General features: G+C 46.9%; 1 protein-coding gene across 1 annotated transcript in view; it reads left to right on the top strand.

Annotated features, from left to right (window-relative positions):
* The window catches only part of LOC309557562 (contactin-associated protein-like 5), a 691,665-nt gene that overhangs the window by 288,506 nt on the left and 387,817 nt on the right, over positions 1–15,342 (top strand). Inside the window, exon 7 of the mRNA XM_082260344.1 lies at positions 5,756–5,899. Coding sequence (XP_082116470.1) covers positions 5,756–5,899 — 144 coding nt within the window. The remainder of the gene's footprint in view (positions 1–5,755; positions 5,900–15,342) is intronic.

The following is a 15,342-nucleotide window of genomic DNA, read 5'->3' as shown; positions in this document are numbered from 1 at the left end:
CTGTATTTAAGTGATCAACCCTATGACAGACTTTTTTTAAAAAAAAAACAGCGTGGGGCCCCTTCCCCCAAAATCTATACCAGGCCCTTTGGGTCTCGAATAGATTTTAAGGAGAACTGTACACCAAAATATAAAAAAGGACATGCCCCCCCCCCCCCGACCAAAAATAAATCCACACCAGGCCCTTTGGATCTGGTACAGATTTTAAGGGGAACTCCATGACAATTTTTTTTTTTAAGCGGCGTGGGGTCCCTCCCAAAATCCATACCAGACCCTTATCCGCGCATGCAGCCTGGCAGGCCAGGAAAGGGGGGGCAAGTGAGAATCCCCTCCTGAACCATGCCAGGCCGCTTGCCCTCAACATAGGGAGGGTGCTTTTGGGTGCCCCTCCAAAGCACATTGTTACCATGTTCATGGAGATAAAGGCCTCTTCCTGGATAATCCTGGGCTGTGGTTGTCAGGGTCACATGATGTCACGTGACATCAGAAGGGGCAGTATCCACCACGTGATGTAACCGGGTGGCCCCACCCCTTGCCTATAAAAGAACTATCAAAGCTGAGGATCGGGCAAATGGTGGGTAGCCTCCAAAGCGGCGAAGCGTTTTTTTAATTTTTTAATTTTTTTTTCTGGTCGGCGGGCATTGTGATTGACAACGGATTTACATCGAGGGACACTATTTATTTTTTTTCTATTTAATAAAGGACTTGTCAAAAACTGTGTTCTGGGGTTTTTACTTTTTACACTTTTTTGGTGAATGGGATACCCATTCACTTAGGGGGCAGCTGGGATCTGAGGGTCCCCTTGTCAAAGGGGGCTTCCTGTTTCTGATAAGCCCCCCACCAAGGTACAAGGTGCTTAAGGGTGGGGAGCCTGTTGTCTGGTATGGTTCAGGAGGGGGGCACTCACTCGCCCCCCCCCCCCTATTTTCCTGACCTGCCAGGCTGCATGCTCCGATAAGGGTCTGGTATGGGTTTGGGGGGGGGGGGCTTTTTTTTATTTGGTGTGGGGTTCTCCTTAAAATAAATACCAGACCCGAAGGGCCTGGTATGGACTGGGGGGGGGGGGCACCCTACGCTGTTTTATTTTCATGTTTTTTTATCTGTATTGCCGGGATTCGGCAATACATTACAGCCGTGAGCAAGTTTAAATGAAAATACGTGAAATCCGGATGGATGGAAACCCTATTTTCCATTCTTCTGGAGGATCGGATCGGATCGGATGAAAAGGGACAGGCGGTCCATTTTCATCCGATTTCCCCATAGAGCAGAGCGGGGATCTGACAGCTCCGCCTATGCATACAGATACCCACTGAGCAAAACGGACTCCGTCGGGCGGCATGGCCCGTGTGAAAGGAGCCTTTCATGTAAGGACTGGTAAGCTGCAATATGTTACATTGTTCCTTTGGCTTTTGTTACACTTTAACAAATACACAATTACATTCACTTTCATTTTATAGTATTTGCCTGGAGTTTTCTCCCTAAGCAAGAAAATACTTTCTTACTTTTTTTTTTTTTTTAGCAATGAAAAGTAAAACTTGATCGCCCTTAACTTATAAATCTGTCTAACATTTGTCGGAGGAGCGGCGTCAGCCTGTAATACCGGCTAGCATTTCACAATCCTCCGCTCAATAAAGAACATAAGATGTTGGAAAGTTTATAGCGCATTAAACTAATCGCGTCGCCACCAACTCATCCGAACTGTTTTTGGGGGTTTGACTTTTTACAAGCAGCGTCAACTGGCATAAAATCAGCGAGTTTTTTTTTATTTTTTTATGTTGACGATGACCTTTGCATATTTCCGTGGCGTAAAAAGAATGATTGTCGTTTTTTTATTTTTTTTATTTTTCGTTTTTTATTTTTAACCTGCAGGAAATTATAACCAGTGAAAGAGAAAATGGGGATTGTGTAGATGTAAATGCATTAGCCGTGTAAAGTGGAGATGCAGTCAAATGTAAAAAAAAAAAAAACAAATTATACACATACACTGTATATTCAAAAGTATTGGGACGCCTGCCTTTAGTCCCGGGTCACACTTATGCGATGCGGGAAGGCTGTTCCCGCATCGCAAACGCACCCTTGGCAGTTCACAATGCCATATGCGATATGCTGGGGGTGTCAATGAAATGTTAACAACACCCCCAGTTTAATCGCATATCGCAGTGCGATCTTTACAGTTCGCACAGGATCGGATCGCACAAGTGTGAACCACTGTGCGATCCGATCCTGATGCGGCTTAAAAAAAAGGGTCATGTGCGACTTTGCTGCGGGTGCAGTGCGAACATAGGTGTGCGCAGCCTATTGCATTAGGGTGTGCACCCCAAAGTTTAAATACACATGCATGTGCTTGCCTACATGTATATGGCCCCGGTACATTACTCTCCCTGCTGGCAAAGTGAAATAGAAGTGTGTGGCACTTCTCTTATGGCAGAGCAGGTCCGAGGGAGATCTTTCCCATCTCCTCACTGGCAAACAGAGCGATAATGCTAATGTGCCCTAGGTGATTAGGGTGTGCCCAGGCACACCTGGCATACCCTGTGCGCACGCCTATGAGTGCGAATTTAGCCATACAAATTGTATGGCTGAATTCGCACCGCACAGCCGATCGCATGTAATGAAGGAGCAGTGCACTCCGATATTACATGCGATTGCCGCAGCCGCACATATGTGAACCGGCACTTAGCCGCACGTGAACTTTAATGGCGTCCCAGTCTTAGTTCCCTTTCACAAATGCGGACCGTTCGTTTCATCAGTTCATTCACGTCTAAATGCAGAGGCGTAACTAAAACCTTCAGGGCCCCGGTGCAAGAAACCATGAAGGGCTCCCCCGGACCCCTGGCCGGGACCCTTCAAGCCTTGGGCTCTTCCCACTGATCCTGGGGCCCTTTTCTCTCGTTGTGGGGCCCTTTATTAGGGTCCCACAGTGGGACCCTTTCACAAGTTCCGCAGTGGGCCCCCTTCCTGCCATGTTGGGGCCTCCCCACGGTGGTGGAATGCCAGGGCCCGGTTGCAAGTGTGACCTTTGCGATCCTGGAAGTTTACCCACTGGTGTCAGTAGTTTTTATTTTTTGGTATTTTAATTGTATTTTTTTTTATCATTTTATTTTATTTTTTTACAATGTGACTGACTATGACTCTGTCCATTCAGAAAAGGAAGGAGCTGGTAAATTACATATTTACCGACCCCTTCCTGGTTCTCTATTGTGACACATCCCCTGCAGCAGCCGGCAGGAGAGGGGAGGGAGCACAGTGGGGGGGGTGGGGGGGGGCGGAGCACAGTGGGGGGGGCAACACAGTGGGGCGGGGGGGGCCGGGGAGCACACAGGGGCCCAGAGACAGCAGAACACAAGTGAACTGGATAGGAGGAGAGGCGGGGGCAGCATACAGAGGAACCAATCTCCTCCATTTTCCTCCTGCAGCTACAGGAGGAAAAAGGAGGACAGTGATTTCTCTACATGCTGCCCCCGCCGCCCCTCCTATCCAGGTATACAGGGGAGCCGCACAGGCCCCTGGAGCATGGGGCCTGGTTGCAATTGCAACCCCTGCAACCCCTGTAGGTATGCCCCTGTCTAAATGGGTGAAGTATTCATCAGTTTTTCTTCAGTTTTTTTACATTTACTACCAATGCAAAAGTGAATGAAAAACTGACCATTTGTCCGTTTATCATCCATTTTTCTAACGGAAGAAAAATAGAGCTTTGATCAGTTTAACCACTTGCCGACCAGCCGCCGCAGTTATACAGCGGCAGGTTCCCAAGAATCGGCGGTTCGCGGGAGCGATCGTGGGGGTGCGTGCCCACTTGACAGCGGGAAAGCTGATCCATGGGGCCAGCGGCCACGATTGCCACAGGGCACCCGCAATCGCTTCCCACTGAGAGAGAACGACGGTCTGCTGTTGTAAACACAGCAGACCGTTGTTCTCTCTGGAATGATCACAGAGCCCCTGTGTATAGGATCACGGGTTTTCAGTGTTAATTTTACAAGCCCCACCCCACAGTTAGAAAGCACCCCCTACGTTCACACTTAACCCTTTGATCGCCCTGGGTTAACTCCTTCCCTGCCAGTGTCATTATTACAGTTAACAGTGCATATTTTTAGCACTGATCACTGTAGTAATGTCATTGCCCCCCCCCCCCCCCCAAAAGGGTCAAATATGTCAGTTGGGTGTCCGATCTGTCCACCGCAATGTCGCAGTCCCGCTAAAAATCACTGATCGCCGCCATTACTAGTAAAAAAATAAATAAATAAAAATGACATAAATCTTTCCCCTAGTTTGTAGACATGATAACTTTTGCGCAAACCAATCAATATACGCCTATTTGGATTTTTTTTTTTTTTTACCAAAAATTTGTAGCAGAATACAAATTGGCCTAAATGATGAAAAAAATAGATTTTTACACTTTTTTATTGGATATGTTTTATAGCAGAAATTAAAAAATATTGTTTTTTTTTTTTTTTCAGAATTGTCGCTCTTTTTTTGTTTATAGCGCAAAAAAAAAAAAATCACAGAGGTCATCAAATACCCCCAAAATAAATCTCTATTTGTGAGGAGAAAAGGACATACATTTTATTTGGGTACAGCGTCGCACGACCGCGCAATTGTCCGTTAAAGTAACGCAGTGCTGCATTGCAAGAAATGGTCTGGTCATTATTATAGTAACAGTGCATATTTTTAGCACTGATTACTGTAGTAATGTCACTGGTAGCCCCAAAAGTGTCAAAAATGTCAGTTAGGGGGTCCGATCTGTCCACCGCAATGTCGCAGTCCCGCAAAAAATTGCAGATCGCCGCCGTTACTGATAAAAATAAATAAATAAATAAATAAAAATTACATAAATCTTTCCCCTAGTTTGTAGACGCGATAACTTTTGCGCAAAACAATCAATATACACTTATTTGGATTTTTTTTTTCTAACAAAAATTTGTAGCAGAATACAAATTGGCCTAAACTGATGAAAAAAATAGATTTTTACACTTTTTTATTAGGAATGTTTTATAGCAGAAATTAAAAAAAATATTGTTTTTTTTTTTCAGAATTGTAGCTCTTTTTTTTGTTTATAGCGCCAAAAACAAAAAACAAAAAACAAATAAAAAAAAGGCAGAGGTGATCAAATACCACCAAAAAGAAATTGTATTTGTGAGGAAAAAAGGACACACATTTTATTTGTGTACAGTGTCGCACAACTGCGCAATTGTCACGCAAAAAAAAGTAACGCAGTGCCACATCACAAAAAATGGCCTAGTCGTTAAGGGGGAAAATTCTTCCGGTCCTTAAGTGGTTGAACAAATGGTTTTTGCTCTTTTTTTTTCTCCATAATCTGATTTATGATTGAGTCTTATTTTTATTATTGTTATTGTTATTATTATTATGTATTTATTATTATTTTTATTATTATTATTATTATTATTATTATTTATTATCATTATTATTATTATTATTATTATTATTATTTATTTATTATTTATTATTATTATAAAAGAGGAGGGGGGGGGGTTGGGATTTTAAATGAGGTATGCTTAGAATGGCCAAGTGATGAGTCAGGAAAGGGACATTGAAACCGTTTATTGACATATTTATTATATTATTATTATTATTATTATTATTATTTATTATTATTATTTATTATTATTATTATTATTATTATTATTATTATTTATTATTTATTATTATTATTGTATTATTATTATTATTTATTTTTATTTTTTTGCGATATTAAGCGAAGGAATGAGCCAAGTTTTGATTTTTTTCTTTTCCAAAGTTCAGCTTTGGAGGAATTCCAGTCCCCGGGAAGCCCGGCACGTTTCTGAAGAGGAATTTTCACGGCTGCATTGAGAACCTGTACTACAACGGAGTGAACGTTATTGATCTGGCCAAGAGACGCAAACCTCAGATCTACATTGTGGTAAGAGATGTTTGTCTGTTTTGCGATGATTGTAATTGCTCTCCACTTCCTGCGAGTCTTTTATCTGCTTGAGTTAGTGCGCATTGCGAGGTATCATCTGAGCATTGACCTGAAAGCAATTCTTGATAGGATTTTACTGGGGCAATTTCTATCACAATGCTCAAAACAGAATGAAAATATTTTTTTTTTCATTTTTTTTTTTTTTATTATTTTTTTTTTAATTATGTCACAATGCTCAAAGCAGAATAAAAAAAAAATATATATATATTTTTTTTTTTATTATTTTACTTTTTTAATTATGCAAATACTTTGAAAATGGCAGTTAAAAAGACCGCATGGATGCACTTGTTAGCTTTTGCTTTATTTGTATTTTTTTATCATCTGCCCGCCATCCTGCAGAGTCTGCTCTAGCTACTTTCTCAGCGTTACCAGGACGTGAAAAAGAAATGCTACCGTGCCACGAATATTAAAGCAGGAACTAAAATCAAATCAACTTGAACTATTTTTAACCTCATGCTGCTAGCATTAGTGACTAGATAGGAAGGTATATTATAGTTAGTTGTTTTAAACTTTTTTGTTTTTGTTTTACATTTCTTTAGTTGCTTCCTGGTTTTTAAGCCAAAAATGATGTCATACATCTCAGGAGTCCTCATGGGAGGAGGGGCTTTCACAGCTAAGCAAACCCTCCTGCCTGCACGCCTGAGCTAAGGGCAGATGGATCCAAGGTTCAAGGGGCACCACAACAATGACTGGGCCCGGGGCAGCTGCCCCTTTTGCCCTGCCTTAAAGACGGCCCTGGCATGGCTGTCCTTAATATTGATTGGACCCCGAGCAAACATTTTCTTGGGTCCTCCCAAATCCTCTTATCAACTATTCTCAGGCAGTGCAGGCTCAAGGGGCACCACAACAATGACTGGGCCTGGGGCAGCTGCCCCCTTTTGCCCTGCCTTAAAGACGGCCCTGAGCCCAGGGTGCAAGTACAAATCAGAGGCCCATGGTGCAGCGACTTGGCCCTGCCCCCACACTTCCCCTTCCTGTCCTCCTCCTGACCCCCATTCCAGGCTGAAGCTCCGCTCCTGGTACTCTCTACTCACTGGCTGAATCCTGGTTCCCGACCTGGCCAGCAGGGGGCAGTTGAGGGAAGCTGGGACAGCTTGGCTGGCGCTGGCCAGGGGGAGTAGAGTGTCTAGTGGGTCATTAAAACCGGCCTCTGCTCAGACACAGTTTACACCATCTATGCTGGGGGGGGAGGGGGTCTGCGCTCTGTCCCTGTCTTCATGCCGCACTCAGTAGGTCAGCAGTGGGGACTTTTTATTTCTCTTCACCAGGAATCCTTTAGGCATGTCTGTAGCAGAAGCGGTGCAGCATTTTTACGGGGCATCAGAGCGGCCCAGGGGGCAGTTGCCCCCCTGCCCCCTGGCCAAGTCCTCCCCTGGATGGATCCCAGAAAAGTAAATGCTACATGAATCATCTGCCCTTACTGAAGATGGGTGCAGCTAGAGGGGGGGATGTTTTTCAAAGTGATTTCTCAATAAAGTAATACATTGAGACATGGATGGATGGGGGAGTTTACTTTGAATGTTAAAATTAAATGGGGTTTTTAGTTTGTGGTGCTCAGATACAGACACATACCTGTGTATCGGCTCGGAGAAGTGGTTGTAGCGGGATATCTGCATCTGCAGGCATCTCCCCGACACCCTTCTTTAGAGCCGGCGGTCTGCTTTCAGGAGATAACAGCCGATGTGGCTCAGGAGCTGCTCAGCCGTTATCCCAGCGAGCGGGAGAGGACATCCCCCCCCTCCTCCCGCTCTCCCTAGGTCTCCCATCCCACCGGGCGACCTGAGCAACCAGCCGACACGTCCGCCGGCTAGTTGGAGTCCCGAACAAAGCTGGATACGGCTTTGATCGGTCTCTGATGTAGTAACCCGGAAGCGGCGTCATGACGTCACTTCCGGTTTACTCGGCGGCTAGCGGCACCAAAAATTAACAAACTGTCAGTATTCAAAAATGCAGGTTTCGGAATTTTGAATACTTTGAAGTGCAGTGGAGGGGTCTGGTGTCTTTTAGACCCCCGATCCCTCCATAAAGAGTACCTGTCACTGCCTATTACTGTCACATCCACCCCCCCCCCCGATCCCTCCATAAAGAGTACCTGTCAATGCCTATTACTGTCACATCCCCCCCCCCCGATCCCTCCATAAAGAGTACCTGTCAGTGCCTATTACTGTCACATCCACCCCCCCCGATCCCTCCATAAAGAGTACCTGTCACTGCCTATTACTGTCACATCCCCCCCAACTGATCCCTCCATAAAGAGTACCTGTCACTGCCTATTACTGTCACATTCCCCCCCCCCGATCCCTCCATAAAGAGTACCTGTCACTGCCTATTACTGTCACATTTCCCCCCCCCCCCGATCCCTCCATAAAGAGTACCTGTCACTGCCTATTACTGTCAAACCCCCCCCCCCCCGATCCCTCCATAAAGAGTACCTGTCACTGCCTATTACTGTCACCCCCCCCCCCCCCGATCCCTCCATAAAGAGTACCTGTCACTGCCTATTACTGTCACATTACCCCCCCCCCCCGCCCAGATCCCTCCATAAAGAGTACCTGTCACTGCCTATTACTGTCACCCCCCCCCCCCCCCGATCCCTCCATAAAGAGTACATGTCACTGCCTATTACTGTCACATTACCCCCCCCCCCCCAGATTCCTCCATAAAGAGTACCTGTCACTGCTTATTACTGTCACAAGGGATGGTTACACATTTAGATACAGATGATTATCCTCACACCATGTGACAAAGTTCTCCACCACAGTCCTTTACTCATCCCTGATGCATCCCACTACCGCAGAGTACTTTTGGCTCTAAAGAAGAGGGTTCTCTCACAAAATGCATCAGCCAGGCATATGTGGATGCCATCTCGTCATCCAGCACCAGGGGAGTATCTTGGCACTCCTGGAGGTGATTGGTCCTAATTTTCTTACATGTGTACAATTATCATGCGTTTGTGAGTACAATGTATGATACCTTTTTGGATTTTGAAAAACTTTTTTTAGCAGTAATGCGCTAGGTCGGTGCAAGCTCCACTCCAGCTACTCTCCACTCACCGACCGAATCCTGGTCCCCGACCTTGCCAGCAGGTGGCAGTTGGGTGGAGCTGGAACAGCTCGGTTGGGGCTGGCTGGGAGAGGAGAGTCTCCAGTGGGGCATGGAACCAGCCTCTGCTCAGACACAGCTTACACCATCTATGCTGGGGGAAGGGGAGGCCTGCGCTCTGTCCTTGTCTTCCAGCCGCACTCAGTAGGTCAGTGGCAAGGACTTTTTAATTCTCTTCACCAGGAATCCTTTAGGCATTTCTTTGGCAGAAGCGGTGCAGCCTTTTAATGGGGCATCAGAGCAGCCCACGGGGAAATTGCCCCCCTGCCCCCTGGCCCAGTCCTTCCCTGCTGCTCTGAAAATCACATGCGATGTCTGTGCGATGCGAACAGAACACGCACAGGAACCTTTTTTGGGTACGCAGAAGAATTGGATCGCATGGGTGTTCACACCTATGCGATCCGATTCATATCCGAATTGACAGTTCTCACGGCGATATGCAAACTGATCTGGGGAGATGTCGTTAACTTTGCATTGACACCCCAAGCGATTTGCATATGGCAGTGTGAACTGCCTGCGATTTGAATGCGATGTGGGAACCCGCAGTCAGGGCCAGTGCTAGACTATTTTGCACCCTAGGCAAGACCAGATACTTGCACCCCCCCTAAAAAAAAAAAAAAAACTGTACACATTGCCCCCTTCCTGTACATAATGACCCCCCCCCTTTAACCCTACGCTCCCCTTCCTGTATACACTGCCCCCTTTAATCCTACACCCACTTGCTGCACACACTGCTCCCCTTTAACACTACACCTCCCTTCATATACACACTGCCCCCCTTTAATCCTACACCCCCCCCCCTTCACACCCTATGCACACTACCTTCCTTTAATGCTACACACCCTTTCTTGTACACACTGCCCCTCCCCCCTTCCTGCACACACTGCCCTTCTTTAATGCTACACCCCCTTCTTCCTGCACATACTGCCCCTCTTTAACCCTACACCCCCTTCATATACACACTGCCCCCTTTAACCATACACCCACCTTCCTATACACACTGCCCCCCTTTAACCCTACACCCCCTTCATATACACACTGTCCCCTTTAACCATACACCCCCTTTCTATACACACTGCCCCCCTTTAACCCTACACACCCCTTCATATACACACTGCCCCCCTTTAACCCTACACCCCCCTTCCTATACACACTGCTCCCCTTTAACCCTAACCCTACACCCCAGTTCCTATACACACTGCCCACCTTTAACCCTACACCCCTCTTCGTATACACACTGCCCCCCTTTAACCCTACACCCCTCTTCGTATACACACTGCCCCCCTTTAACCCTACACCCCCTTCATATACACCCTGCCCCCCATTAACCCTCTTCACACCCCTTCATATACACACTACCTTCCTTTAACGCTACACACCCCTTCTTTTACACACTGCCCCCCCCTTCCTGCACACACTGCCCTTCTTTAATGCTTTACCCCCTTCCTGCACACACTACCCCCTTTAACCCACACCCCCCATCATGTACACACTGCCCCCCTTCAACCCTACACACCCCTTCATGATATACACACTGCCCTTCTTTAATGCTACACCCCCTTCCTGCACACACTGCCCCCCTTTTAACCCTACACCCCCTTTATATACACACTGCCCCCCTTTAACCGTACACACCCCTTCATATACAAAGTGCCGCCCTCTCTAGAGGTGACATCCACAGGGTATGAGGAGGTGACAGGAGAGGAATGTGGCACTGGCCATGGCTGCGCCCTAGGTGGCAGTGCGCCCTAGGCGGCCGCCTAGTTTGCCTAGTGGAAGCACCGGCTCTGCCCACAGTGGATTTGCAGGGTTCCCGCATCGCATATATGTGAACCGGCAGTAAAGTACAAACCAGAGTCTGTTGTGGGCTGCTGGACTTCGCACAATCGGTCTGCACACCTCCCTACGGATGGAGCATGTTTATCTTGCCTTTTAATTATGGCAAAATGTTTCTCCTCTTATGTTATGCCTGCATTTGTGTTACATCTTAATTAAGAATAAATGTCCTTCCTTGTGTTTATAATGGTGTTATGCATTATCAGTTGCTAAAAACACTATAAACCTAGAGAGTGTAGACGGCAGGCCAGGGGCCGCTACGAGCGATTCGATGACTGCAATCAAGCAGCACTTTGCGGTGTCATTACATATAACAACATTGGATGTTTGCATTATTATCCTCATCCAGAGGTGTAATTAGTGACGAGGAAACATTCTGTGCAAAATGATAACCTCCATATCAGCGATACCGCACATCCAACAGCTCAAAACCCCCGCACGGCTAAGAAACGGCTGCTGAAAATAACTCAAAGGTGACAAATAAAAGATTGGTTATTGGAGAAAATGAGACAAATTTATATACAGTGCCTTGGAAAAAGTATTCACACCCCTTGAAATTTTCCACATTTTCTCATGTTACAACCAAAAAAACGTAAATGTATTTTATTGGGATTTTATGTGATAGACCAACACAAAGTGGCACATAATTGTGAAGTGGTAGGAAAATGATAAATGGTTTTCAACATTTTTTACAAATACATCTGTGAAAAGTGTGGAGTTCATTCAGGGGAGGGCTGGGCTAGGGGGGCAATTGCCCCTCGGGCCACTCTGATGCCACATAAAAACGCTGCACTGCTTCTGCCACAGACATGCCTAAATGATTCCTGGTGAAGAGAAATAAAAAGTCCCGTTACCAGGGCCATCTTACTGAATGGGCATGTGGGCAGTTGCAGGCAGCAGCGACCCAGCCCCAGCCAAGCATTAGTCCCGATTCCCATATGCCTCCTGCTGCCGAACTTAGCAGGTGGCAAGCGCCTGTTGGCCCTGAGCTGCTCTCGGGCCACTTGGGCCATGGAGGGGGAGCCCACAACTGCAGAAATGCTTGTTCACCCCCACCAGAACAGACACACACAGGACAGCTGAGTCTGACTCCCGTCTGTGTGTGTGTTCACTGGACCCAGCTGCCGAACTTGGAAGCTGTCATTAGCCTGGCACTGCTGTACCAACAAATATCTCCTTATCGATAATTTGCATTTTTATTCTCGTGGGTGATTGTGTAGGCGGGGCCCCATTGCACTGCATTGCCTGGGGCCATTTTATGCTCTTAAGATGGCACTGCCCGCCACTGACCTACTGAGTATGGGATAAAGACAAGGACAGAGCGCAGGCCTCCCCCCCTAACATGAATGATGTAAGCTGTGTCTGAGCAGAGGCTGTTTCCATGCCCCACTGGAGACTCTCCTCCTCTGGCCAGCCCTGACCGAGCTGTCCCAGCTCCACCCAACCGCCCCCTGCTGGCCAGGTCGGGTCACCAGGGCCATCTTACCGAATGGGCACGCTGGGCAGTTACGGGCAGCAGCGACCCAGCCCCAGCCCCAGCCAAGCATTAGTCCCTATTCCCATGTGCATCCTGCCGCCGAACTTAGCAGGTGGCAAGCACCTGTTGGCCCTGCGTTGCTGTCAGGCCACTTGGGCAGTGGAGGGGGAGCCCACAACTGCAGAAATGCCTTTCCACCTCCACGGGAACAGGCGCACACAGGACAGTCGAGTCTGACTCCCATCCTTGTGAGTGTTCACCGGACCCAACCGTCGAACCTGGAAGCTGTCATTAGCTTGGCACTGCTGTAGCAATAAATATCTCCTTATCGATAATTTGCATTTTTATTCTTGTGGGTGTTTGTGCAGGCAGGGTCCCAGTGCACTGCATTGCCCGGGGCCATTTAATGCTCTTAAGATGGCACTGCCCGCCACTGACCTACTGAGTATGGGATAAAGACAAGGATAGAGCGCAGGCCTCCCCAATAACATGAATGGTGTAAACTGTGTCTGAGTAGAGGCCAGTTCCTTGCCCCACTGGAGACTTTCCTCCAGCCAGCCCTGCCCAAGTTGTCCCAGCTCTACCCAACCATCCCCCCCCCCCAACCGCCCCTGCTGGCCAGGTCGGGAAACCAGATTCGGCCGGTGAGTAGAGAGTACCTGGAGCGGAGCATCAGCCTGGAATGGGGGTCAGGAGGAGGCCAGAAAGCGAGTGGGAGGCTGAATCGCTGCACCATGGGCTTCTGGTTTGTAATTGCCCCCCGAGCTGAAAGTTGCCAGTCACCCCCTGAGTGCATTTGTATTCATCCCCCCCCCCCCCCCCGGAGTCAATACTTTGAAGAACCGCCTTTCACTGCAATTATAGCTGCAAGTCTTTTTGGGGATGTCTCTACCAGCTTTGCACATCTAGAGAGGGACATTTTTCCCCATTCTTCTTTGCAAAACTACCCCAATAAAGCATGATCCAATTTGCTACAGCAAAATCAATGCTCACTCATCCTCATAGAGTTGGGTGTCTCGTTGCCAACATCCCAGGGGTCAATATAGTACAAAAAGAAAACCCCCCCTTGTGGGTTGCGGGACTTTAGGGGCAAGGAGAACACCACAAATACATATCTAAAAAATAAAATATTCAATGGATCATATTAACCACTTGCCTACCGCCAGACGCAAATATACTGCGGCAGGGCGGCTCGGCTGCGCAAAATCACATCGATCTACGTGATTTTGTGCACGCCGTCTCCGCACCACCAGAGCTGCACTCCTGCTGTGTTTAGACAAAGCGGGAAGCAGACCGCGGGAGGAGAGGCGGCGATTGCCCTTGGCCTCCCGCGATCGTCAGAGAAACTGACAGAAGACCTGCCTGCTTATGTAAACAAAGCAGGCAAGTCTTCTGTCAGACAGGCAGGGAGAGATCAGAAGTGTCAGTTAAGCTGAATCACCGATCTCTGTGTGCCTGTCACAGAGCCCCCCCCCCCACAGTGAGTAAGAACCAACAGGCATTCATTAACCCCCTTGATCACCCCCAGTGTTAACCCCTTCCCTGCCAGTGTCATTTATACAGTAACAGTGCATATTATTTACCACTGATTACTGTAGTAATGTCACTGGTCCCCAAAAAGTGTCAAAATGTCAGTTAGGGGTCCGATCTGTCCGCCGCAATGTCGCAGTCCCGCTAAAAATCGCAGATCGCCGCCATTACTAATAAAAACAAAAAATAAAAATAAAAAGTCCAAAAATCTATCCCGTAGTTTGTAAACGCTATAACTTTTGCTCAAACCAATTAAAATACGCTTTTTGGGATTTTTTTTTTTTTTTTTTTTACCAAAAATATGTAGCAGAATACAAATTGGCCTAAACTGATAAAAAAAAAATTGATTTTTGGCAATGTTTTATAGCAGAAAGTAAAAAAATATGGTGTTTCCTTTTCAAAATGGTCGCTCTTTTTTTATTTATAGCGCAAAATCTAAAAACTGCAGAGGTGATCAAATAACACCAAAAGAAAGCTCTATTTGTGGGGAAAAAAAGGACATCAATTTTATTCGGGTACAGCGTCGCACGACCACGCAGTTAAAATAACGCAGTGCCAAATCGCAAAAAATGGCCTGGTCATTAGGGGGGCAAATCCTTCTGGTCCAGAAGGGGTTAATACGTAAGCAACAATTGTCAGAAAAAGGTGTAGGCCTGAAGGGGTTGATCTTGGGTGTGATTGTTCTATGTATAAAAGGTAGAATCAGACCCAGTCTACATGACGGTGGCCCAATCTGCCTCCCAGGAGATTGTTTTTTTTAAATTCCAGCGAGGGATCGTTCTGTCACACCAGACCGCCACGCCGCCTAAAATCACCTCGCCGCTAATTGGATGTTCTGGGGACGCCAACTGCTCAGATGTTTGATTGCGTGGAGCGGATAATCTCACCGCCACCTGTTGTAGGATCTCGCTGTTTCTCAGGCAGAAATGAAATTGCATATTAAAACGGATCATTTTTTACTAGTGATGCTTCTACCACCAAAGAAGCCCATTTGGCTGCACAGGGATAATATCAAAATACATGAAATCCCCAATTGTTAAAATCCCGTGCAAACCGTAGGGTGTTAAAGTGATTTTTTACAAAGGCAAACAGGCTGTGCACTTAACAAGTGCAGTTGTTCCAGAGCTTAGTAAATGAGGGAAAGCGCTGCTAACTTCCACCAGCCAATCACGTGCAAGCAAAAATTCTATTTTTTATTTTTATTTTTTGGGGTATTGTGATTGGGTATTGTTTGAAAAGTGAAGCTTCACCTCATTTACTAATCTCTGGAGCAACTGCACTTGTAGAGTGCAACTACACTACGTTTCAGAGGCGTAACCAGAACCTTCAGGGCCCCAGTGCAAGAAACCATGAAGCCCCCCCCCCGGACCCCTAGCCGGACCCCTTCCCTTCAAGCCTGGGACTCTTCCCACTGATCCTGGGGCCCTTTACTCTTGTT

This window comes from Pelophylax lessonae (genome assembly GCF_965119305.1).
Source record: "Pelophylax lessonae genome assembly, chromosome: 6".
Taxonomy (NCBI): domain Eukaryota; kingdom Metazoa; phylum Chordata; class Amphibia; order Anura; family Ranidae; genus Pelophylax; species Pelophylax lessonae.
This window is presented reverse-complemented; position numbering and strand designations above follow the sequence as displayed.